Below are 27,897 nucleotides of genomic sequence, written 5' to 3' on the forward strand. Positions count from 1 at the left end.
GCTCCTGGTAAGTGTACTAAATGCTTTGGGATTCTCCTTAATCTTAATTGTTTAGCCATGACATGGAGGAGCCAGTGTTGGACTGGGGTGGACAAAGTTTAAAAAAAAATCACACAACACCAGGTTATAGTCCAACAGGATTATTTGGAAGCAATAGCTTTCGGAGTGCTGCTCCTTCATCAGGTGGTTGTGGAGCATAAGACAATTTATAGCAAAAGATTAGTGTCATACAACTGAAACGATACAGTGAACAAATGCACAATCACCAGACAGGGGTGTTGCGTCCTAGTCTGGGAACACTTTCAGGGACATTCGGCCTCGGCTCTTCGGGTGACTCCAATGCAGACTTCAGAATAGGCAACAACGCAAAGAGGCCGAGCAGAGGCTGATAGCCAAATTCAGTATCCATGATGATGGCCTCAACTTGGATCCATGTCACACTACACATGACCCCACCACACTATTTTCTCACACACACACAAAATATTCACCCCCCCCCCCCCCCCGCCACTCACCCATGCACACATCCTCTCAGACTTATAGTCCATCACACCCACCCTGTCACACACACTCTTTCACGTGTACTCACATGCTCACGCACACTCTTTCTCTCTCTCATGCACATGCACCACAAAGTTGTCTAGCAGTGAATTTGTATTTGCAGAATTATATTTACAGACACATTCCATTTTGCTTAAGAAATACACAGTCTGCAGGCAGTCAATGCATGTAATATTCTGTAAGTTCCACTTTGGAAGTAGCAGTCTGACTCAAGATTGGGATACAGACAGACTCGGACCTCATACCTTTAATGTATTGTCTAAGCGGAGATGTCTTTTTTTTAAAGATATAAAACTTTGTTACTCAGGAATGTGACTAAAAAGTAGTTCTGGGATTTACATATTAATGAGCTGAAACCTGCAACCCATTCTAAAAGATGAAAGACTGAACAACAATCCAGATTTGTTCAATATATCATGTCAGTTGCATGACACTAAGATTTTGCTATAAATTCTGTGTTTTATGGTCTAATGCTCCACACGCACCTGATGAAGGAGCAGCACTCCGAAAGCTGGTGCTTCCAAAAAAACCTGTTGGACTATAACCTGGTGTTGTGTGATTTTTAATTTACTTGCTTAGGACATTTCAGGGTCCCCGATAGCTTGAATTTTTCCTTCAAGTTCTTTTTTGCTTTTTTTTTTAAGAAATATATCTCAAGGCCCTTGTTTGTTGTTGTTTCCTAAACCTTACATATGCTTCCTTTTACTTTTTGACCAATCTTTTAATATCTTTCATTGTCCAATGAGCCTGAAAATTGCCACCCTTACTTTTCATCCTCATAGGAACACACTGGTCCTCAACTCTGATCACCTGGCCTATGAAAGACTCAGACATGTCTGAGGGCAGCATGGTGGCTCAGCGGTTAGCACTGCTGTCTCCCAGCCCAGGGATTTGGGTGACTGTCTGTGTGGAGCTTGCACATTCTCACCGTGTCTGCATAGGCTTCCTCCCACCGTCCAAAGACGTGCAAGTTAGATGAATTGGCCATACTAAGTTGCCCACAGTATTCTGGGATATGTAGGTGAGCTGCCTTAATTCGAGGACATGCAGAGTAATAGGGTAAGGGAATGAGTCTGGGTGGGATACTATTCAGAGGGTCAAATTGGACTTGTTGGGCCTGTTTCCACACGATAAGGATTGTTATGCTTCTATGTTAGATGTGGATTTACCCTCAATCTAATTTCTCTGTTCCTGTCAAATATTGTTGGTAATAAGCCTTCGCCCAATTTAACACTTTCACCAGAAAATCTATCCATAACTATCTTGAAGTTTACGGAATTATGATCCCTGCTGCCAAAATCCTCCCTCACTGCCCAAGCTCAATCCCCAAGGTCTAGTCTGGTCACTCCCCTCACTGGACTATCTCCATATTGTTTCAAGAACCCTTCCTGGAAGCACTTAAATTCTGCCCCATCTAAATCACTGCCACTAATTCCCCACCATTTTTGGGGAAGTTAAAATTACCCACCAGGATAACCCTCCATCTTTCTATGATCTGCATCCCTCCAGTTCCTATGGCTATTGAGAGGCCTCTGGTAATAACCCGATCATGATGACTGCACCTTTCTTATTCCTATGTTCTACCAATATGGCTTCACTGGGTGAACCCTCCAAAATTCTTAGCTATGATATTCTCCTTAATAAGGACTACAACTCCCGCCAAACCCCTTCACATCCCTCTCGACATTGTCCGAAACATTTAAACCCTGGAACATTGAGCTGTTAGTCCTGCCCTTCTGTCAAAATTTCTGTAAGGGCAACAACATTGCAGTCCCACGTGCTTATGGATGAAGGTCTCTGTCAAGAAGTAAGACTCCAGATCTCAATTTTTTGCAGGTCTATAAAAAATGCCTTTGGTCTAAAATAATCCCAATTTACAAGTGAAAATGTACTGGCAGTTTTGCATCATCTAGTTTCGACTCACTAACAGACCAGTGGAAGATAAAATTTGCAGTATCAGGAAGCAAAAGATACTTCACCTCAGATAAAAAAATCACCTTCACAGATATGGAAAATCCTAGGTTTCATCTCTAATCTGGGAGTAAGTGCATTCTGATTGGAAGAATGAAAACTACCACCCAAGTTTGGTGTTTCTGGGTTGCTAATGAAGGAAATAAACTGAAAGAACCTCATGGCCAGTGGCCACTTGGCACTATATTTCCACCAAACCAATCTGAAAGCAAACATGCTAGCTCAAGGGATCATGCCTTTCCACATGATAGGATAATGTATTAGAACTCAGTACAAGACCATAAGATGTTGGAGCTAAAGTAGGCCTATTGGCTCATCAAGTCTGCCATTCAATGAATTCACGGCTGATCTGATAATCCTCAACTGCACTTCCTGTCTTTTCTCCCCCCCAAAGTCCTTGATACCCTCACTGATTAGAAATCTCTCAGTCTTGAACATACTTGACAACCAAGCCATCTGGAATAAAGAAATCTACAGATTCATTATCCTCACAGGGGAGACATTCCTTTTCATCTTCGTCTTAAATGGGCAATCCCTTATCTCAGGTTATGCGCTCTGGTCAGAGATGCTTTTGACAAAGGAAACTGTCTCACTGTGACTACCCTGCCAAGTCCCCTCTGAACCTTATACATTTCAATGAGATCTCCTCTAATTCTCCTAAATTCCAATGAATACCAGGCCAAATCTATTCAGCTTCTCCTCATTAAACAATCCTTTTACACCAGAATCAACTGAGTGAACCCTCTTTGGACTGCTTCCAATGTCAGTACCTCTGTTCAGATAAAGATGGGGATGGGGTGAAAAACTGTTCAGTGTATTCCAGCTGTGGTCTGATTCGTGTCATATGTAGTTTCAGAAAAACCTTGTTACTTTTCCAATTATTTCAAACTGAATGAAGACCAACAGTCCATTTACCCTACCTATTTCATGCTGAACTCCAATTCTAATATTTTGTGGTTTACGCACTTGAATTCCCAAATCCCTCCATGCCACTTTTCTGAAATCTTTTCTCCTCATTTAAGTAATATCCAGCTTCTCTATTCTTCCTGCCAAAGTGCACAATCGCACATTGGCCAAAAGCATATTCCATCTGCCAGGTTCGTGTTCACTCACTTAACCTATTGGCATCCCTGTCAAATCTTCGAGCATTCTCACAACTTGTCTTCCCAACTATTTTTCTGTCATGCACAAACTTCATTTCCATCATCCAAGTCTTTCATAAACACCGTAAATAATCGAGCTGTCAACAGCGATCCCAATAGCACACCACTAATTACAAACTGCACTCCTGAAAATCTCCCCTCTGTCCCAACTGTGTTTTCTATTAGTTAGTTTTTACCTTATCCATGCTAAATATACCTCTAACACCATGGGCTCTTGTCTAATTAAGTGTATGATAGAACATACAGCATTACAGCACAGTACAGGCCCTTCTGCCCTCCATGTTGCACCAGCCTGTGAAATTGATCTGAAGCCCATCTAACCTACACTATTCCAATTTCATCCATATGCCGATCCAATGGCCATTTAAATGCCCTTAAAGGTGGTGAGTCTACTACTGTTGCAGGCAGGGCATTCCATGCCATTGCTACTCTGAGTAAAGAACCTACCTCTGACATTTGTCCTATATTTATCACCTCTCAGTTTAAAGCTATGCTCCCTCATGCTAGCCATCACCATCGGAGGAAAAAGGCTCTTCTGATCATCTTTTATGTCACTGTTAAGTCATCTGTCAAACTTTCTTCTAAGGAAAACAGCTTTAAGTCCCTCCTCAGCCTTTCCTCGAAAGACCTTCCCTCCATACCAGGCAACATCGTAGTAAATCTTCTCTACACCCTTTCCAAAGCTTCCACATCCTTCCCATAATGCGGCAGCCAGAACTGTACGCAATACTCCAAGTGCGGCCGCACCAGAGCTTTGTACAGCTGCAACATGACCTAGTGACTCCAAAACTCAATCCCTCTCCCAAAAAAGCTAACACACTTTATGCCTTCTTAACAACCCTATCAACCTGAGTGGCAACTTTCAGGGTTCTCTGCACATGGACACAGATCTCTCTGCTCACCAACACTACCAAGTATTTTACAATTAGCCCAGCACTTTGTATTCTTGTTACTCCTTCCAAAGTGAATCACCTCACACTTTTCCGCATTAAACTCCATTTGCTACCTCTCAGCCTAGCTCTGTAGCTTGTCTATTTCCCTCTGTAGCCTGTAACATCATTTGGCACTGTCCACAACTCCACAGACCTTAGTGTCATCTGCAAATTTACCAATCCATCCTTCTACGTCCTCATCCAGGTCTTTTATAAAAATGACAAACAGCAGTGAACCCAAAATAGATCCATGCAGTACACCACTAGTAACTGAACTCCAGGATGAACATTTCCAATCAACCACTACCCTCTGTCTTCTTTCAGCTAGCCAATTTCTGATCCAAACCACTAAATCACCCTCAATCCCATGCCTCTGTATTCTGTGCAATACCCTATCATAGGGAACCTTATCAAACACCTCACTGAAATCCATATACACCACATCAACCACTTTATCCTCATCCACTTGTTTGGTCAGCTTCTACAAGAACGCAATAAGGTTTGTTAGGCAGGGCCTACCCTTCACAAAACTGTGTTGACTATCCCTAATCAAATTATTCCTCGCTAGGTGATTATAAATCCTATCTCTTATATTCCTTTCCAACCCTTTACCGAAGTAAGGCTCACTGGTCTTACAAAAGTTGTCTCTACTCTCCTTCTTGAAGAAGAGAGCAACATTTGCTATCCTCCAGTCTTCTGGCAGTATTCCTGTAGATAATGACGACACAAAGATTAAAGCCAAAGGCTCTGCAATCTCCTTCCTAGCTTCCCAGTGAAACCTAGGAAAAATCCCATCTGATCGTGGGCGGCACGGTGGTACAGTGGTTAGCACTGCTGCCTCGCAGCGTCAGAGACCCGGGTTCAATTCCCGCCTCAGGCGACTGACTGTGTGGAGTTTGCACGTTCTCCCCGTGTCTGCGTGGGTTTCCTCCGGGTGCTCCGGTTTCCTCCCACAGTCCAAAAATGTGCAGGTCAGGTGAATTGGCCATGCTAAGGGGTAAATGTAGGGGTATGGGTGGGTTGCGCTTCGGTGTGGACTTGTTGGGCCGAAGGGCCTGTTTCCACACTGTAATGTAATGTAATCTAATCTAATCTAATCTAAGGGGACTTTAATCTTTTCACATTTTCCAGAGTTGTTAACACCTCCTCCTTATGAACCTCAATCCCGTCTAGTGTAATACCCTGTATCTCAGTATTCTCCTTGACAACATTGTCTTTTGTCAGTGTTCACACTGGAAAAAGACAAAAGAATGTTCATTTACAGCCTCTCCAAACTCTTTGGACTCCATGCACAGCTTCCCACTACTGTCCTTGACAGGCCCTAATCTTACTCTTGTCACTCTTTTATTCCTAACAATAGAACCCCTAACAGTGTGTAAACAGGCCACTTGGCCCAAAAAATCCACACAACTCTTCGAAGAGGAACCCACCCAGACTCATTTCCCTACCAATTACTCTACATTTATCCCTGATAAATGCCCCTAACCGACACATCCCTGAACAGTATGGGGCAATTTAGCACAGTCAATTCATCTGGCCTGTACATCTTTGGATTGTGGGAGGAAACCGCAGCACCAGGAGGAAACCCACGCATACATGAGGAGAACGTGCAGACTCCACACAGAGTCACCCAAGGCAGGAAACAAACCTGGGTCCCTGGTGCTGTGAGGCAACAGTGCGAACCACTGAGCCACCGTGCTGCCCTAATCTTATAACGTAGAGTACTGCGTAAAACATAGGTTCGGCCACAGCTGGAACATTGTGTGTAGTTATGGATATCACATTATAGTTGGGGTGTGATTACACTGGAGACTTACCAAGATGTTGCATGGACTGTTATGAGAGATTTGATAGACTGGGGTAATTTTCCTTGGAGCAGAGGAAACGGAGGAGACTCAGGATTGAGGGGTATACATTTATGAGGCCATAGTTCTAACATAACAGGCAGTAGGTTCAGAGGGGATGTGAGGAAAACATTTATGGTCAAAAGGGGTGGTGAGAATCTGTCTGCAAGGTAAGTAAAGGCTATAAATACTTACCACCAGGATGCTTGGCCTTCATTTTGGCAGCGGAGCTGACTGGGAGTGGTCAGGTTGCACTCTGGGAAGGTGATAAACTGCTATATTTGGGCAGTGGCTAAACCTGAGATACTACACATGCAGTGTCTCCCTTCCACCCCCTCCTCCTCTAACCAAAAAATAATTCTGTGGTGCGTTGATAAGGTAAGATTTTTCTTTCTCTTTTTTAATCGTGTGCTGGTAAGTAGTGCGATTGGTAAAATTGTTGTTTTTTTATTTCATTTACCTATTATTAGATATCACAGATGGACTAAGTTAAGCTTAAGCGTAAAAATGGCAGGAGATCCAAGATGAGTATTAAGCTTCTCTTCTCAATGTGGGAGCACAGCAAAGTGGCTGATGACCCCGCCTCCTTCGCGTGGAGCAAGTGCGTCCAGCTGCAGCTCATGTTAGACTGCATGATGGTTCTGGAGCTGTGGATGGACTCACTTTGGAGCATCTGCGATGCTGATGTCGTCGTGGATGGCACGTTTAGCAAATTGGTCAGATCACAGATTAGACCTGCTAAGGGAGAAAGGGAATGGGTGACCAAAAGGCAGAGGAAGTGCAGGAAGGCAGTGCAGGTGTCCCCTGTGGTCATCTCTGTCCAAAACAGGTATACCGTTTTGGATACTGCTGGGGGTGATGGCTCACCAGGGGAAGGCAGCAGTAGCCAAGTTCATGGCACTGTGAACTGGCTCTGCTGTATAGAAAGGTGGGAAAAGCAGGGAAGGGCAATAGTTAAAAGGGGACTCAATTGTAAGGGGAGTAGATAGGCATTTCCGTGGTCAAAAACGAGACTCCTGATTGGTATGTTGCCTTCCAGGTCTACAGGGCAGGGATGTCACAGATCGGCTGCAGGATGTTCTGAAGGGGGAAGGGTGAACAGTCAGCTGTCATAGTGCTTTTCGGCACCAATGATATAGGTAATAACCGGGATGAGGTTCGACAAGCAGAATTTAGTGAGTTAGGAAACAAGTAGGACTTCAGAGGTAGCAATCTCAGGATTGCTACCAGTGCCACCTGCATGTCAGAGTAGAAGTGAAAGAATAGGCAGGGACCAGTTCTGGGAGAGGTGGGACTATTACAATTTGGACAGTCCACGGCCGGGCAGGACTGAAACCCAATGTCTGAGCGGGTGCTTTTGCTAACGCTGTTGGGGAGGGTTTAAACTAATGTGGCAAGTGGACAGGAACCAAATGAGGAGGTTAGTGAACATTAAGGAGGTAGTTACTTCAGGAACTAGGTAATGAAGCCACCTTATTGGGTGCTGTTTTCATATGTCTGTGCGATCTGTCCTTTCCTATTCTACTCAGGAGTATCATTGCCAAAAGAGTCACCATATCCTTTAGCTTTGTAAGCCATCCCCTACTCTGAGCCCTCTCTAATTAATTTAAAGGACTATATAATCCATTTGCCAAGACACTAATCCAAACATGGTTCAAATGAAGGCTGTCTGACTAGAAAAGCTCCCTTCTATATCAAAGATGTGCAGGGCAGGTGAATTGGCCATGCTAAATTGCCCATAGTATTAGGTGCATCAATCAAAAGGGAAATGGGTCTGGGTGGGTTGTTCTTCAGAAGGTCTGTGTGGACTGGTTGGGCCGAAGGGCCTATTTCCACACTGTAGGGAACCTAATCTAATCAATAATGGGGCCCATAAACAGCAACCCAATTCTTCTCTACCAATTTTTATGTCACACTGAATCAGTATGACCATGGTTCGGATAGAAAGCCTGAGATTATCACAATAATAGTTCTGTTTTATCATTGAGGTCCTAAATGCTCAAATTGCTTCAGCAGTTCCTCCTTTCTAGTTTTCGCATGAACAAGGATGACGACAACTATCTCTCCTCTCCCATATAAATTTCCTTTCCAGCCCCAAAGATACCCTTTTCCTTGGCACTATGCAGGCAACACAGCCTTTGGAACTCTGAAATGTAGCTGCAGACAACGGTATGTATCTTCTAATTATATACTCTCTACACTAATAAGTTCCTAATTCCTATCCATAATTAGATGGCTCCTTCGACCACAGCGACATTGTCAGTTCACACGTCCTCTCTGCTCTCCTCTCCACGCAGCTTGCAGGACAACTGATGGGCAAATGCATCATCACAGCCTCATTGACAATTGTTCCTGGATTCCCATGCAAGCCTCACCTAGAAATGCACCACCTTGTCCTTGGTTTAAATTATTTAAACTACGCGGTGTGATCACCACCTGGAGCAAATTATCCAGGTAACCCTCACCCTCCCTGATGCAAATGAACACCATGTTCTTCAATTCAGATTCACACTTGTTTAAGCTCTAAACACATGGTACAGATGAGTTCACTGTGGATCATCTTGGTGTCCAACAGCTCCTACTTGCTGCAGCTGCAAATATCAGCTGCCACAGCTTAAATAAAATAGGACGACATGAATTGAATCACTCTAATATCCGTGCACTTTCCACTTGAATTCTCACTCTGAACATGGTTATAATATATTTCCTCTTTGCTTTAAGAACAGACTCTAATATCAACACTATGCTGAAATAAAAAGACAACTTGAGCAAGCTACTGGAAAATCCTAATTTCAGTCAGTGCTTTCTGAACAGGAGGGGAAAAAGGTTTGCACAGAAGACATAAAATTGATAGACCAAATGTAGAAATCTCTGCATCTGAGCAATTTGCCCTGCTTAACAGAAGAAAATGTTTGAAAGAAGTACAATATTAGGAGCTGTTAAAAAATGAGAGAGGTTAACAGTAAGTAGATACATCAAAATATTATAGCTCAAACAAATTGAATGACACTAAAGATGTCCAAGTTCTCATTGAAACCTTGATTGCATATACAAACTAAGCATTCAGGCATTCATCACCTTACCTGCTTTCCAAAATAGCCTGCTCAACATAGGAGACATTTTCCTTTGCTGTAACATCAAGGGAATGCTGGCTCATTGCTGATAAATACTTCAAGATGAGTTTTGTGCTTTCAGTTTTCCCAGCACCACTTTCTCCACTACAACAAAAACACCATTAAAGATTAACATAAATAACACATAACGACAATGCGCAACACATTCTTTAATGTTATCCAAATTTTTAAGGACCATTCAGGAGGGTTTCTTGATACACTCCGTAAACATTCCAACCAGGGAAGGGATTATATTGGACCTGGTTTTGGGAAATAAGCCCGATCAGGTGAGTGAAGTTTCAGTGGGAGGGCATGTCTGGATTAACATACATAATTCCGTCAGTTTAAAGATACTCATGGGTAGGGATAACAGCAGTTCTGGGGTGAAGGTGTTAAAATGGGGGGAGGCAAACTACAACAACATTAGGCAGGAACCGGAAAATTTTGATTGGAGGTGGCTGTTTGAGGGTAAATCCATATGGGTGTTGTGGGAGTATTTCAAACGACAGTGGATAAGAGTTCAAGAGTGGCACATTCCTGTGAGAATGAGGGACAGGTTGGCAAGTTACATGAACCTTCGATGACCAGGGATGTTATGACCTTGGTCAAAAAGAACAAGGAAGCACACAGGTAGCTCTGGAATAACGCACATTTTAGCGTGACAATTCGCCTAGACCGTTGCTGAAGAATTAGGAAACCGCATTTTCGAGAACATTTACCTCTGTTTGCAATCGCACTATCCCTGCGGGGATAGGTTTATGCGCACATGCCAATGTCCGCGCTGAAGTTTCTGCGTCATTCGGCATATGTGTGATGTCAGCGCTGGTCTTTCGTTCCATACTGTGCATGCACCAATGTCAGCTGTGGACAGAGCAGCTGCCAGAGGTACTGTACAGAGACCAGCTTTCTCACACGTTTTAAAATGAATTGTGATAAATTTAGTTTGGTTTGTTAACAAACACTATTTCAACCTTCATTCAGGCTATGCTCTACGCTGTATTAGACTTTTGGGTGATTTTTGAGTAATCATGAGTGATATTTTCTGCTGGTCTGCACCAACCCCACTTTTTTCATAGGCCCCACTATTTATATTAAGCAAGATTTTACTGGAACCCAACTACGGTATCCTAGAAAAAATATCTGCATGTATGGTCGCGGAGAATGGGAACTGACAAAACTCCTGAAGTATATATGGTAGGATGGAAAGATCTTGAACAGGAAATTAGAATGATCAAAAGTCATTAGGAAACAGGATTAAAAAGAGAATTTCAAGGCTTTTTAAACATATACTAGCCAGTCCTAGGGCAGGCTAAACCAACACCAATGGAAATGCCTCGAGGCCTGGCATTCAAACAGGAACTCCATCAATAAACACATTGATTTGGATCCCATTTACCAACCTTTCAGAAAAAGAACCAGAAATGATATCACCCACCTTCAGAGTCCAAGATGCATAAACAGAAAGCAAGACAGAACACCAGTACATCCCCGGAGGTTCACTGATGATGTTACCTAACATAGTGACAAAACGCCTGAGAACAAACCTGCTACCTCAGGTGAGCAAACTTACAACCTGAATCTCAATCTGAGCTACAAGTCTTCTCAAAAATCGGAAACCCTTAGGAGTGTTGATATGCGGAGGGATCTGGGTGTGCAGGTCCACACATCACCGAAGGCAACAGCGCAGGTGGGTAAAAGTTGGGGGAAAAATAAAACTTTCATGCTTATCTTCATTGGAAGGGCATTAAGTATAAAGATAGGCAAGTTATGCTGTAGCTTTATAGAACTTTAGTTGAAGCACACCTGGAATATTACATATAGTTATGGTCACCACACTACCAGAAATATATGGATGCCTTGGAGAGGGTACAGAAATGGTTTACCAGGATTTTGTTCGGTATGGGAAAGTTTAACGATGAAGAAAGGTTGGAAAGACTGGGTTTGTTTTTACTGGAATGCAGGAGGTTGAGGGGTGACCTGATAGATGGTTTATAAGATCGCGAATGGCATGGATAGAGTGGAAAGTATAAGGCTTTTTCCCCAGGGTGGAGGGGTCAAATTACTGGGGAACAGATTCAAGATGCATTTGGGTGGGGGTTAAAAGTCAGGTGCTAGGCCAGGTTTTCACACAAAGAGTGTTGAACACCTGGAACACTCTGCCAGAGGTGATTATGGAAGAGATACAACAGCAACTTTCCAGAAGCACTTGGACAAATACATTAACAGAAAGAGAATAGGGGTACTGAAAGTGAAGGCAGTTTTAACATGAATGGACAAGGCTTGGATGGCCAAGTGGCCTGTTGCTGTGCTGTACTGTTCTGTTCTTTGTTCTATTTACTTCACTCTCAAAGTCATGAAACGATTCATAGCCCCAACATCCTGTTTCCAAAATTCTTCCTTACACGAAATCCAATTATGCTAGCATCTCATTTCTTGCAATGTAACCCTCAGAAAATCCTGTCAAGAAATCCTGGAATGCAAGGTCTGGGTAATTGACGGCTAATAATTAGATTATGGGCAGCAGAGGATAATGAACTGTAAAATGACGAGTCAGCCAGAAACAGTGAAGTAAGCAGGTCACAAAACAGCTGGAGTAAGTTTCTGAAGTGTATTCTGAAGTGTAGTGGGCGGCACGGTGGCACAGTGATTAGCACTGCTGCCTCACAGCGCCAGAGACCCGGGTTCAATTCCCGCCTCAGGCGACTGACTGTGTGGAGTTTGCACATTCTCCCAGTGTCTGCGTGGGTTTCCTCCGGGTGCTCCGGTTTCCTCCCACCGTCCAAAGATGTGCAGGTCAGGTGAATTGGCCATGCTAAATTGCCCGTAGTGTTAGGTGAAGGGGTAAATGTAGGAGAATGGGTCTGGGTGGGTTACGCTTCAGCGGGTCGGTGTGGACTTGTTGGGCCGAAGGGCCTGTTTCCACACTGTAAGTAATCTAAAATATCCAATAGATAAGACTTACCCACTATGAATTCAGGTGAAGAATGTCTCAGGAAAGACTTAAAGTCAGCTCACCATCACCTTCTCCAGTACAGGATGATGGGGAATAAAGGCTGGCCAAGCCAGAGAAGGACACATCCCACAGGTGAATAAAAGTAAGCAAGCCTGCCCTTGCCTCCAACTCACCTTGCAGAGGACATTAAACTCCAGTGTGGTTTGGGACTCAGTGAAATATTCCTAATTGGATTTAACCTACAGCTGTGATAACACAATCTCCAGTGTGTTCTACATTACAATCTGTGAAGTACTAGAACAGAATAGATAGCTAGATTGAATTAATTCAAGGTTTTTAAAGTACCCCAAACAGACTGGCATTTGTTCCACACTTCAATGGCAGAACAGGTGGCTAAACTTCGAATCAATATGAAGAATAATATACAGGGTCCAAATTATACACTAAAATCTGAACCTCAACCCAGTATTCTTGGGTCGGAGGTTATGACCTGCCACATTTCCTATGTCTGTAAAAGTAAACGGAGGTGACAATTTCAAAATTCCAATCCCACAACTGCTTTTTCCCTTCATATGACATGGGAATGCCATGCACTGGATCCAGTCCAACTGCATTAATCTTCCCAACATTTAATAGAAAAAAATACTTTTGCCCAGTCAGTATTGGGTGCCACACCAGCAGTCTGACAATTTTGAGCATGCATTAGTGGATATTATTTCATGCTTCATTACAGGCCAATCACACGTGCACGCTGCCCCAGCCCAAAAGTAATTTTAGAAATACTAAACTTAATTAATTTCCAGGTTAATAAAATTCATAGCAATGCCAAATTGTGAGGTGACTTCTTTCCTCTATCCTATTTTAAATAAACTATATCACTGGGTTTTAATCATGCACTTGTAGCCAGGTAAACGGTTTCTCACATCAACTGAGAGGAAGTTGAAAGTGGACAAATTTGTTTGAATACATGCTTTCTTTAATTCAGAGGGTATACATTTCATGTCAATTTATGAAGCATGTCCTGTGTTTCTGACCGTTAAATGAAGCTGTCATGTTTGCAAGTAACCAGCTGTTCTAGAATAAAGAATCTTTATTCAGAGTGCAGTTTGATTGCTTGTGTGTGAAAAGTATTTGTTAGCTACTCTTATTTAAAAAAAAAACTTTCATAAGAAAATAACTCAGTTGAACAGCTGGCTCATGTTTTACTGACATCCTTGTTGCAAGAATTGGGAATACATGTGCCCACCGCTTTTCAAAAGTTCGCTTTACGCCACTTGGCTTTTACCATAGACCTTTTACATTAGTACCGGTTTTCGCTAACTGAAAGAAATCCAAAAAGGATTTTTGCTTTTACAAAAACAGTAATTGCTTCTTTGCTTTATTCCATTTCGGCTATGAAAGGTTTCATAGGAATGCTCTAGTTTTGGATACTGGGGGAAACTTGTAATAATCTACAGAGGAACATCGATTATCTGAATATCAGATTATCCAGCAAGATTGCAAGGTCCCAATGCTAGGCTCAACGATGTTATCCAGCATTTGATTAACCGAAAGAAATACTCCCCATCCATGCCCTTCGAATAATCGTGGTTCCTCTGTATACTGTGATTACTTTAACAATGAAATTACACCTAGCAGTGCAGTTATAGATCTCAACCTTGCAGAGTTAGATTATGTCCTCAAACTTTTCAAGCTCAAGTATGTGGATCAACTTAGAGGAGAAATTGAGGACTTTGGAAAAAGTCAAATGCACATCACAAAATATTGGCTCAAACATCTTCTTACATTTATGTATTAGCACCAAAAGACTAACTTAATGTTGATTGAGAGCACTAGTTACAGGAGGCAAAAGTTAGATTTAGTATCTTAGAGGAAAATAAAAAGATTTTCAGTAACAATCTTTGTAACATCTGCCAAACTCAACTCCCATAGAAGTATTGTCAGAGTATTGAAATGTACAAATGGTACATTTCAAATTTGCAAGTTTATAATTTTTTTGTCATTTACAGATAACAGGAAACTGTTTCACTTGGATAGTAAATGTACTTTCAGTTTTCCAGTACAGATGGAAAAATACTGTATTAAGATTTTAGGTGATGTTTACAGAAATTGAAAACTGGTACTTGTGTTATTTCATTGTCATCTAGTGTGAAAAATGTATTTTACGATAACAATAACATTAGATGAAAAACACTATGCATGTTGGGCATGATTTTAAAATTCTAGCTGCTTCTTTCTGACCCAACGAGTGGGCAAGCAGAGCAGCAATTGAAAAATTCACATGTCCTCCCACTTCCTGTAAAAATGTTTTTAATCCTTACTTCCAATTCTTCCGCCTCCAGTGTATCTGCTCCCAGGACATCCCAAATGGCCTCCTAATTCAAGGACTGCAATACTCCTTCCCCACCCCCCCACCCACATGATCAACAATGCCCTCCAGTGCATCTCCGCCACTTCCTGCACCTCTGCCTTTGAATCCCACCTCTTCAACCGCAACAAGGATACAACCCCCTGGTTCTCAGCTTCCACCCCACTAATCTCCAGATAAAACGCATCATTTCTACCACCTATAATCAGACCCCAGAGATCTATTTCCCTCCCCATTCCTATCAGCATTTTGCAGGGACCATTCCCTTCGCGACTCGCTCACTAGGTCCACATCCCCAAACAATCTATTCTCCACTTTCACTTGCTGTCACCAGAGGTGTAAAACCTGAGCCCACACCTCCGCCCTTCTATCCAAGGCTCCAAAGAATCCTTCCATATTTGGCAGAGATTTTCCTGCACATCCAAACACCTCATCTACTGTGTCCAGTGCTCTCAGTGTGGTCTCCTCTGCACTGGGGAGACAGAACACCAACTTGTGAAATGGTTCAGGGAACACCTGTTGGACATGTGCACCAAACACCACCATCGCCCTGTGGTCAATCACCTCAACTCCCCCTCACACTCCTCCAAAGACATGCAAGTCCTGGACCATCTCCACCACCAAATCCAAGCCTCCCGATGCCTGGAGGAAAAACACCTCATCTTCCACCTTGGGACCTCCAACTTTATGACAACAATGGGGATTTCACCAGTTTCCTCAACTCCCCACCTCCCTACTCATCCCAGATCCAACCCTCCAACTCTGAACCACCATCTTAAACTATCCTACCTGTCCATCTTCCTTCCCACCTATCCATTCCACTCTCCCCTCAGACTTTTCACCATCACCTTATACCTTCATCTACCTATCACCTTCCCAGGTGGTCCCCCAGCCCTACTCCCACTCTACGATTTACCTCTCAGCCTACTTCCCACCCTTCCCCTCCCCTTCACCTTCCTGATGAAGGGCTTATGCCTGAATGTTGATTCCCCTGCTCCTTGGATGCTGCCTGACTTGCTGTGCTTTTCCAGCACCACACTTTTTGACTGTTTCTTGCTTTACCAACTGACCATCAGGAGACTGCCCACAGAATGTGGTCGGTCACATTTGTCAATCTCTCGGAGGCAACAGCCTAGTGGTATCACTGCTGCACTATTAATCCAGAAACTCAGTTAACACTCAAAGGACCCAAGTTTGAATTCTGCCATGGTGGATGGTGGAATGTGAATTCAGTCATCATTTGGAATTACACATCTAACAATGATCATGAAATGATTGCAAATTGTCCGAAAAACTCCTTTGGTGCACAGGGAGGAAATCTGCTCTGACCCTTATGTGACCTCAGGCCCACAATGTGGTGGACTCCCTGAATTGGTGAAGTGAGCCATTCAGTTGTGACAATCGCTTTTAAGTTTCAGCAAAGAAACGAAATCAGGTGGACCAGCTGACATTGACCAAGGCACAGAAAAGAGAAATAGCAGAAACAGCCCTGTGGACCCTGCAGAGTCCTCCTCACTAACATCTGGGGGCTAGTACCATAACTGGCAGACAGGTCAAGCTACAGCTCAATATCACACTCATGGAATCATACCACAACATCCCAGACACTTATCATCATTTCCAGAGGTTGTCCCACAGAACTTGGTCATTTGTCAGTCTCCATAGTCCAACCAGTCTATGTCAAACATAATCCCAAATGAAACTAGCCCCACCTGTCTCCTCCTGGCACATATCCCTCCAAACCTTTCCTATTCATGTATCTATCTTTTAAATGTTGCAATATTCCCCACCTCCACCAATTCCTCAGGATATTCATCCCACACTCAAACTTCATACTGTGTATAAACTTTGCCTCTCTCCTCTCAGCTTACAAGTGAGCCCCCGAGTTTGGAAATCCCGCATCCTAGTGAAAAGCCAACTACCATTAACTCATCTTTCTACTCCAATCTTACGGTAATTTATATAGTCTTAAAAAACAAATTAACTTGCAAATCAAATTAGTGGGTGGCACAGTGGCTAGCAAGGCTGCCTCTCAGTGCCGGGGACCCAGGTTCAATTCCAGCCTGGTGCGACTGTCTGTGTGGAGTTTGCACATTCTCCCCATGTCTGTGTGGGTTTCCTCTGGGTGCTCCAGTTTCCTCCCACAATCCAAAGATGTACAGGTCAGGCGAATTGGCCATGCTAAATTGCCCAGTGTCTGGGGATGTGCAGATTAGGTGCATTAGTCAGAAGTAAATGTAGAGTAATAGGGTAGGGGAAATGCAACGAGGTGGGGTACACTTTAGAGGGTCAGTGTGGACTTGTTATGCCAAATGGCCTGATTCTAAGTGGTTGGGATTCTCTGAACTTGCCCTTCAATGGGACCCTGTCCCATCAGCAGCACTGACCCAACATTAGCAGCAGAGTGATCCACAGTTGGCAGCAAGTTATCCTGGGAATCCCCAAAATGGACTGGACCCCACAAAATCTCACTTCAGGTGAAACATGGGCAAAAAAATATTCTGCCAACCTCCCTCAGCTGATCAAACAGTACTCCTCCATGTTGAGCAAGACCTGGAGGATGACAAGGGCTCAGAATGTTCTCTGGGTGGGAATTTCAATATCCAACACCAAGAGTGGCTCAGTAGCAGTACCAATGATTGAGCTGGTCATGTCCTTAAAGGTGCAGCTACTATACTGTGTCTGTGGCAAATGGTGAGAGAACCAACAAAAAGGGAAAAATATATATCCGGTTATATATGGCCATTTGGATACAAAATTGACTCGAAGGTAGGAGACAGATGGTTGTGGTGGGGTGTTGCTTTTCAGACTGGAGGCCTGTGACCAGTGGTGTGCCACAAAGACTGGTGCTGTGTCCACTGCATTTTGTCATATATAAAATAATTTGGTTGGGAACATAGGAGGAACGGTTAGTAACTATGCAGATGACACCAAAATTGTTAGTGTAGTAGTCAGCAAAGAAGGTAATCTCAGAGCACAACAGGACCTTGATCAGATGGTCAGAGGAGTGGCAGATGGAATTTGATTCAGTTACATGTGAGGTGCTGCATTTTGATAAAGTAAATCAGGACAGGAACACTGCACTTAATGGCAAGAACAAAGGACAAAGAACCTTACAGCACAGGAACAGGCCCTTCAGCCCTCTAAGGCTGTGCCGATCCAGGTCCTCTATTAAAACCTATCGCCTATTTTTTAAGGATCTGTATCCGTTTGCTCCCTAGATACATCTTAAGTGACGCTATCATTCCTGCCTCAACCACCTCAGCTGGCAATGCATTCCGGACACCCTCTCACCTTGAACTTGAGACCCCTAATAATGGAGTCCCCACTCTGGGAAAAAGCTTCTTGCTATCCACCCTGTCTATACCTCTCATGATTTTGTAGGCCTCAATCAGGTCCCCACGAACCTTCATCTTTCTAAAGAAAATAATCCTAACCCACTCAACCTCTCTTCATAGCTAGCACCCTCCATACCAGGCAACATCCTGGTGAACCTCCTCTGCACCCTCTTCAAAGCATCCACATCCTTTTGGTAATATGGTCCTGGGGAGTGTTGTTGAACAAAGAGACCTTGGAGTGCAGGTTCATTGTTCCTTGAAAGTGGAGTCACAGGTAGATAGAATAGTGAAGAAGGCGTTTGATATGCTATCTTTTCCCCAGGGTAGGGTAGGGAGTTCAAAACTAGTGGGCACAGATTTAAGATGGGGGGGGGGGGGGGGGGGGGGGGGGGGGGGTAACGCCACATCCTTAAAGGTTAAAATATTCACAACAACGTTTTAGTCAGAAGTGCAGAACAGATGATCCATCTTATCCATTTTGGCCAATTCCAGATTCCCAGCATCACAGATGCCAGTCTTTAGACAATTTGATTTGATCCACACAATATCACAAAATGGTTGGAGCATTGGAGATGGGTCCTGACACTATTATGACAACGGTACTGAAGATTCATGCTCCAGAACATAGAACATTACAGTGCAGTACAGGCCCTTCAGCCATCGATGTTGCACCAACCTATGGAACCAATCGGAAGCCCATCGAATCTACACTATTCCATTTTCATCCATATGTCTATCCAATGACCATTTAAATGCCCTTAAAGTTGGCAAGTCGACTACTATTGCAGGCAGTATATTCCACATCCCTACTACTTTGAGTAAAGAAACTACCTCTGACACCTGCCCTACATCTGTCATCCCTCAATTTAAAGCTATGTGCCTCCATGCTAGCCATCATCATCTGAGCAAAAAGGCTCTCACTGTCCACCTTATCTAACCCTCCGATTATCTTATATATCTCAATTAAGTCACCTTTCAACTTTCTTCTCTCTAACAAAAACAGCTTCAAGTCCCTCAGTTAGTAAATATCCTTTGAACTCTCTCCAAAACTTCCGCATCCCTCCCATAATACAGTGACCAAAACTGTACGCAATACCCCAAGTGTGGCCACACCAGAGTTTTGTACAGCTGCAACATGACCTCGTGGCTCCGAACTCAATCACTCTACCAATAAAAGCTAGCACCATATTCCTTCTTAACAACCCTATCAACCTGGGTGGCGACTTTCAGGGTGCTATGTACTTGGACACCGAGATCTCTCTGCTCATCTACACTACCAAGAATCTTAGCATTAGCCCAGTACTCTGCAGTCCTGTTGCTCCTTCCAAAGTGAATCACCTCACACTTCTCCACATTAAACTCCATTTGCCACCTCAAGCCCAGCTCTGCAGCTTATCTATGTCCCTCTGTAACCTACAACATCCTGCAGCACTATCCACAACTCCACCGACCTAAATGTCATCTGCAAATTTACTAACCCACCCTTCTACACCCTCATCCAGGTCACTTACAAAAATGACAAACAACAGTGACCCCAAAACAGATCTTCGCGGTACACCACTAGCAACTGAACTCCAGGATAAACATTTCCCATCAACCACCATCCTCTGTCTTCTTTCAGCTACCCAACTTCTGATCCAAACGGCTAAATCACCCTCAATCTCATGCATCCATATTTTGTGCAATAGCCTACCATGGGGAACCTTATCAAAAACCTTACTGAAATCCATACATACCACATGAACTGCTTTACCCTCATCCATCTGTTTGGTCACCATCTCAAAAGAACTCAATAAGGTTTGTGAGGCATGACCCACCCTTCACAAAACCATGTTGACTATCCCTAATCAACTTATTCCTTTCTAACTATTTATAATCATCTCTTTTAACCCTTCTCAACACTTTACCCTCAACCAAAGAAGGGCTTGCTGGTTTATAATTACTAGGGTTGTCTCTACTCCCCTTCTTGAACAAGGGACAACATTTGCTATCCTCCAGTCTTCTAGCACTATTCCTGTAGACAATGGTGACAGAAAGATCAAAGTCAAAGGCTCTGCAATCTCTGCCATGGCTTCCCAAAGAATTCTGGGATAAATCCCATCCGGCTCAGGGGACTTAGCTATTTTCACTCTTTCCAGAATTGCTAACACTTCCTCCTTGTGCACATCAATCCCATCTAGGCTAGTAGCTTGTATCTCCATATTCTCCTCAACAACATTGTCTTTTTCCAGTGTGAATACTGACAAAAAAAATTCATTTAGCATTTCCCCATCTTCTCGGACTCCATACACAACTTCCCACTCCTGTCCTTGATTGGCTCTAACCTTACTCTCATCATTCTTTTATTTATGATATACCTATAAAAAGCTTTAGGGTTTTCCTTAATTCTACCTGCCAACCACATCTCATGACCCCAAGTGGCTCCTCTTCGCGTTCTCTTTAGATCTTTCCTGGCAAACTTGTAATTCTGAAGTTCCCAAACTGAGCCTTCATGTCTCATCCAAATATAAGCCTTCTTCTTCCTCTTGAAGAGAGTTTAATCTTCTTTAATAAACCACAGCTCCCTTACTCGACCACTTACTCCCTGCCAGACAGGTACATACTTATCAAGGACTCGCAGTAGCTGTTCATTGAATAAGCTCCACATTTCAATTGTGCTCATCCCCTGTAGTTTCCTTCCCATCCTATGCATCGTAAATCTTGGCTAATGATTACCTCAGCCCATGCCACGTCAATAGACGATCCCTCAAATATCCTTTCTGCCACCTAAATACTGTCCTTGACTAACAATACCACACCTGCCCATCTTTTAACCATCTTCTCTGTTCTTAATGAAACATCTAAATCCCAGAACCTGCAGTAACCATTCCTGCCCCTGATCTATCCATGCCTCTGAATGGCCACAATATAGAAGTCCCGGGTACCAACCCATGCTGCAAGTTCACCCACCTTATTCTGGATGCTCCTGGTGTAGAAGTAGACAAATTAGATTCCCATACCCCTGCTGAATTAATTCAACCCTCCCAAAGAGGATGAGCAAATTCCTTCACCCAGGATATTGGCATCCCTCTAGTTCAGGTGTAGACCATCCAGTTTGTAGAGGTCCCACCTACCCCAGAAAGAGCCTTAATTATCCAGGTACCCGAAACCCTCCCTTCTGCACCATCTCTGTAGTCATGTGTTCAACTCCTCTCTCTCACTATCCCTCGCCTCGCTAGCATGTGGCACGGGCAACAACCCAGAGATGACGGTTTGTTCTTGCACTAAACTTACACCCGAGCTCCCCGAATTTCTGCCTTAAACCCCCATCCCTTTTCCTACCTATCTAGTTGGGGCCTATGTGGACCAGGACTTGGGGCTGCTCCCCCTCTCCCTCAAGGATCCTGAAAACATGATCCGAAACATCACGAACCCTGGCACCCTCACACATCAACCGTGAGTCTCTATCGTTCTCACAGAACCTCTTATCTGTCTCGCTAACTATGGAGTCCCTGATGACTAATGCTCTGCCTCTCTTCCCCCTTCCCTTCTGAACAACAGGGACAGACCCTGTGACAGAGACCTGTACTCCCATGGCTTACCCCTGCTAAGTTGTCCCCCTCAACAGTATCTAAAATGGTAAACTTGTTACGGAGGGGAACAGCCACAGGGGTCCTTGCACTGCCTGCCAGTCCCTTTCTGTCCCTAGTGGAGGTGTGACTACCTCTCTGTAACTTCTCTCAATAACCCCTTCCGCCTCCCAAATAGTCTGAAGGTCATCCAGCTCCACAGCTTGCAGCGTACCTACCCAAGCTGGTCCAGTACAGGTACCAACACTGCCATCTATCTGACAATTTTGACAATTGCTCAAGTATGTCCTATACACCAAATACAAGAAATCCAACACTACCAATGATAACCCCATCAGTCTACTCTTGATCATCTGTAAAGCCATCTAACATATCAACAGTGCAACCAATTAGCACCGGTTTCACAAAAACCTGCTTACCAATGCCGAGTTTGGGTGCCACCAGGAATACTCAGCTCTTGACCTCATTTCAGCCTTGGATCAAATAGCTGAAGTCCAGATGTGAAATGATGGGGACAGCCCATGACATTCAGACCACATTTGAACTTGCATAGAATCAAGGAACCCTAGCAAAACTGTAATCATTAGAAATTAGGAGAAAACTCTCTGCTAGTTAGTGCCATACCCCTGACACAAAGGAAGCCAGTTGTGGTTTTTGGAGGCCAGTCATCTCAGCTACAAGACAACTCCAAGAAATTTCTCAGGCCCAACCACCTTCAATGGCTTCAATGAGCATTCCTCCAGCATCAGGTCAGAAGTGGGGATGTTTGCAGATGATTGTGCAATACTCAGCACCATTTGTGACTCCTCAGACACTGAAATGGTCCATGTTAAAATACAACTAGACCGAGACTATGACACTTTTCAACTCAAGTCTGGATAAAGTAACATTGGTGCGACACAAATGTCACGTAACAATCATCTTCAGTGATAGGCAATCTCACCACTGCCCTTGACATGGATTTGCCCAATGAAGTGGCGATAACAGCAAGTCAGAGATGAGGCACCATCTCCTTACTTCCTAAAGCCTGCCTGCCATGTACATGGCACAAGTCAGGAGTGTGATGGAATATTCCCCATTTGCCTGGATAGGTGCAGTTTCAGCAACACTCAAGCAGCTTGACACCATCCAGGACAAAGCAGTTGGCTTGAATGGTACCACATCGACTCCCTCCACCAATCTACAACATGCACTGCAGAAATTTGTCAAACGTCCTCAGACAGTGCCTTTCACACCCAAAGCCATTTCTGTTGAGGACAACGGCACATGTGGAAAAGCCACCTGCACGTTCACCAGAGTTGGAAATATAGCAGTGCTCATTTACTGAGTAGGCTAATATAGTGCCCATCTGTGACTGCCCATTTCACCACTGGAAGAGCCATTCTGTATGTGAACCATCAAGTGAAATTAATACAGATAATTCATGGGCTTCAATATCAGCAGGAAGACTTGGATTACCAGAACAAGAAGTTCCAAGCTAACAGGAACAGACAAACCTAATAAGCGCATTGTAACTTATCAAGGCTATGTTGAACATTTTAAATCATTTACAGGATGACGGCATTGCTGGTTGGCCAACATTTATTACCCAGTTTCACCTCCATTGCCCAAAGGGCAGTTGATAGTCATAGAGTCATAGAGATGTACAGCATGGAAACAGACCCTTCAGTCCAACCCGTCCATGCTGACCAGATATCCCAACCCAATCTTGTCCCACTTGCCAGCACCCGGCCCATATCCCTCCAAACCTTTCCTAATCATATACCCATCCATAATGCCTCTTTAAATGTTGCAATTGTACCAGCATCCGCCACATCCTCTGGCAGCTCATTCCATACATGTACCACTCTCTGCGTGAAAAAGTTGCCCCTTAGGTCTCTTTTATATCTTTCCCCTCTCACCCTAAACCTATGCCCTCTAGTTCTGGACTCCCCGACACCAGGGAAAAGACTTTGCCTATTTATCCTACCCATGCCCCTCATAATTTTGGAAACGAAGTCAACAACATTGCAGTGGGTTTGGAGTCACATGTAAGCCAGACCCCAGGATAAGGATAGCAGTTGCCATCTTTAAAAGGACATTAGTGACCAAAATCCGTTTTTCTGACAATGCTTTCATGGTCATTAATTCCAAACTTCTAAACACTTCAAATTCTACCATCTGCCACAGCAGGATTCAAACCCAGATCCCCAAAACATGACCAGAGTCTCTGGATTACCAATCCAGCAATCATCCCACAAGGCCATCACCTCCCCAGAAATAAGGGTGAAGATATGAACCAATAGAATATGAAGTTAAGACAGGACAAAGCGTGCACTGTTATCCCATCAGAACAGAAAAGCACAATTATTCTAACTAAATTGCCTGATTTGCATGGTTGAGTTTGAATACTTCTATATTACCAGCTATGCTTATTTAGAAGTATTGTTTCAAATTTTACATCATAAATAAATGCCTAATTCTCCTGAAGTCAATTGCCTAATTCTCAATTACCATCTTTTATAAGCCTAATAAGCACACTATGTGCCCTGTTACATACGATGTTTTCATTTTTGTTCTATTCTGGTATCATAGGACTGCACAGTATAGAAGAAAGCCATTCAACCCATCAAGCCTGTACAGAGTCCTGAAAAAGTGACCCAGCTAGACCCATTCTCCAGCCTTATGTCCACTGCCCTCTATATGCATCACTTTCAAATATACGTCCAGTTTTCTTTTGAAACCTCTTATGGAACCTGCCTCCACCACTCTCCCAGGCAGCAAATTCCAAATCCTAACAACTCCCTCAAGTAAAGATGTTTATCTCTCTCCTAGCTCTCTTGCTGACAATCACTAAATTGTCACCCTTAGTTACTTACATACTAACACTTGCAAACAGAATATCCTTCCTTCCTTCTGGCAAAATTGCTCATAATTTTGAAAACCTTCATAAAGTCACCTCCTTAATCTTCTCTGATCCAGGAAAATAAACCCATTTTCTCTCATTTTTCCTTGTATCTAAAATCCCTCATTCATGGTAGCATTCTTGTAAATCTCCTTTGAACTCTCTCCAGGGCAATAACACCTCCCTTATAGCAGGTACCCAGAACTGAACAGAATACTCCAAATATTGCCTGACCAATGATTTGTAGAGCTTGTGGGATCGCGCTCAAGTAACGATCGAAATCGGAGATTGGCGAAATAGCGTCTTTCTTCAGAAACGAGTAACGCACAAGTTTGAGGCGGCAATAGAATTCCGAAATACAATTCTCACACTAGCCTTTTCATACACAGTTCTTACATATATTAAAATTCAATTACTATAGTGTTACATTGTGTACTATAGATAAAACAAAGGTCTAAGGGGCTCCTGTCCTGGGAGATAGGAGATAGATTAAAACGGGTGTTAAATGCTGGCCGCTACTCCTGACAGGATTCAGAGTGACTGTTGAACTGCATAATTAAGTGGTGTTTTGTCCTTTCTTCCTTTTACAATAGTAAATGTTAATAAAAATACTAGGCCTGTAGGTTCTCAATAAGTTAGAAATTGTATCTATACTTTTTAAAAGAATGAAGCATATTAAGCTGATTACCACAGCTGGGTTGTGAGATTTATTTACTGTTTGTCAGTGAGAGGTTCATTCATTCATTTGTGCAATTTCACATGAGCGCTGTTTTGACAGTTACTTTTTTTAAGGGATAACAGCCCAGCTACAAGATATTTAACAAGTACGTGCGAATTGGGGAAAATGTTTGGGTTTCTATAATCTATGCAGGTCCAGGAGGTGGTTGGGTAAGGGCTGATTAATAATATAATCTTTCGTGGAGACTTGATGGGGCAGGTATTGTTTATGACACTGACACCTATTCAGAGGTAGCTTTTGATGTAGAAATAGGCCTGATAAGGATTTAAGATGAAAAGGATGTTTTAATTTTAGTCCATATTTTAATAGTGAAATATACTCCAAGATACGGTTTTGTAAATGACTGAATAGTGTTATAGTGTTAGTAAAGGGTTATGAACGAATGGGAACCGGTTATTAATGAATATAGCGAGCTGGTGAGTGTGTTAGTAAAGATAACCTGAAACACAATATCTTAAGTTGTAGCATCATTTCCTTGCTTTTACATTCGCTGCCTCTGTTTGTAAACCCAAGGATCCGAGAAGCTGCCTTAATGTCTGTGTTTCCACTTGTCTGGCTATCTACAGATAATCGTCCACATGAACATCGAGGACCCTCTGCTTCTGTACTTCATGGAGAGAACACAGACTGACTGACTGTTCCTTTCACTTAAACACATTACTTCACATTTCTCTGTTTGGAGATTTTTTCCAGGTCTCAGCCCATTTGGCCAACTTGTTACTGTCCCTCTCAAACCATACAGCATTATCCTGACAATTCACCATGTTCCCTCACTATACAAGCTTTGGAGAAACCCTGAACACTCTGCAGAGCTCAGTGCACTGCAGCCTACTAGCGCCAGGGACCCAGGTTCGATTCCAGCCTCGGGCAACTGCGTGTGTACAGTTTGCACTTTTTCCCTGAGTCTGCATGGGTTTCCTCCGGGTGCTCTGGTTTTCTCCCACAGTCCAAAGATGTGCAGGTTAGGTGAATTTTTCTGGCCAATTTATATACCTCCTCTTTGGCTTTAACACTATCCTGGATTTCCCTTGTTAACCATAGTTGAGCTACCTTCACCGATTTACTCTCACACCAGATAGAGATGGACAATTGTTCAAGTTCACCCATATGTTCTTTAAATGTCTGCTATTGCCTATCCAACACCAGCCCCTTTAGTATCCTTGGTCAGTTTGTCCTCGCCAATACATGCCTCATACCAAAGTTAGCTTTCTGTTCAGATTAGATTACAGATTACATTACAGTGTGGAAACAGGCCCTTCGGCCCAACAAGTCCACACCAACCCGCCGAAGCGCAACCCACCCATACCCCTACATTTACCCCTTACCTAACACTACGGGCAATTTAGCATGGCCAATTCACCTGACCTGCACATTTTTGGACTGTGGGAGGAAACCGGAGCACCCGGAGGAAACCCACGCAGACACGGGGAGGATGTGCAAATTCCACACAGTCAGTGCCTGAGGCGGGAATTGAACCCGGGTTTCTGGTGCTGTGAGGCAGCAGTGCTAACCACTGTGCCACCGTGCCGCCCAGAACCCTAGTTTCAAATTTAATTGTGTCATTGTCCATTTTAATGAAGAATTCAACCATATTATGGTCACTCTTCCCCAAAGGATCTCACACCACAATGTTGCCAATTAATTCTCTCTCCTTGTGCAATGTTCAGTTGAGGATGGTTTGCTCTCTAGTTGGTTCCTTGACATATTGGTTGAGTAGTGTTGAGAATATGATGCTGGAAACGCACCGCTGGTCAGGCAGTATCTGAGGGGCAGGAGAGTCAACGTTTTGAGCATAAGCTCTCCTGATGAAGAGCATATGCACGAAACATTGACTCTCCTGCTCCTTGGATACTGCCTGACCAGCTGTACTTTTCCAGCACCCTACACTTTGACTCTGATCTCCAGCATCTGCAGTTCTCACTTTCTCGAATATTGGTTGAATGAACGAGCCGTCAAACATTCCAGGAAATCCTCCTCCATCACATTATCATCAGTTTGCTTAGTCCGATCATTATGTAGATTGAAGTCACCCATAATAATGGCTGTATCCCGACTGCTCGACTCTCTAATTTCCTGTTTTATACACTCCCCAAGTTCACAACTACTATTTTATGGTCTGTATACAACTCCCACTAACATTACTTACCCCCTTTGGCGTTGCACAGCTGTACCCATCCAGATTCCACATTGTCCAGGCTCATGTCCTCCCTTGCTGTTGTGTTAATCAGCTCTTTAACCTGCAATGCCACCCCACCTCCCTTTCCTTTCTGTCTATCAATCCTGAAAATTGAATACCCCTGGATATTGAGTTCCCATTCTAGATCACCCTGGAGCCAGGTCTGTGATCTCAATTACATCATATCCATTAACTGTTCGTCCAGTTAATTCATTCACCTTAATACAAATCCTTCTTCCACTGACATACAGAGCCTTCAGGCTCATTTTATGATATCTATTGCCTT

The 27,897-nt window shown here is 43.4% G+C and overlaps 1 protein-coding gene across 1 annotated transcript in view; it reads right to left on the minus strand.

Moving 5' to 3' along the window:
- The window catches only part of myo10 (myosin X), a 333,744-nt gene that overhangs the window by 212,072 nt on the left and 93,775 nt on the right, over positions 1-27,897 (minus strand). Inside the window, exon 5 of the mRNA XM_087987033.1 lies at positions 9,555-9,689. Within this exon, the coding sequence (XP_087843159.1) occupies positions 9,555-9,689 (135 nt within the window). The remainder of the gene's footprint in view (positions 1-9,554; positions 9,690-27,897) is intronic.

Source organism: Chiloscyllium plagiosum, unplaced genomic scaffold (genome assembly GCF_037043375.1).
Source record: "Chiloscyllium plagiosum isolate Xiang-an unplaced genomic scaffold, Cpla_swu_hap1 HiC_scaffold_5, whole genome shotgun sequence".
Classification (NCBI taxonomy): Eukaryota; Metazoa; Chordata; class Chondrichthyes; order Orectolobiformes; family Hemiscylliidae; genus Chiloscyllium; species Chiloscyllium plagiosum.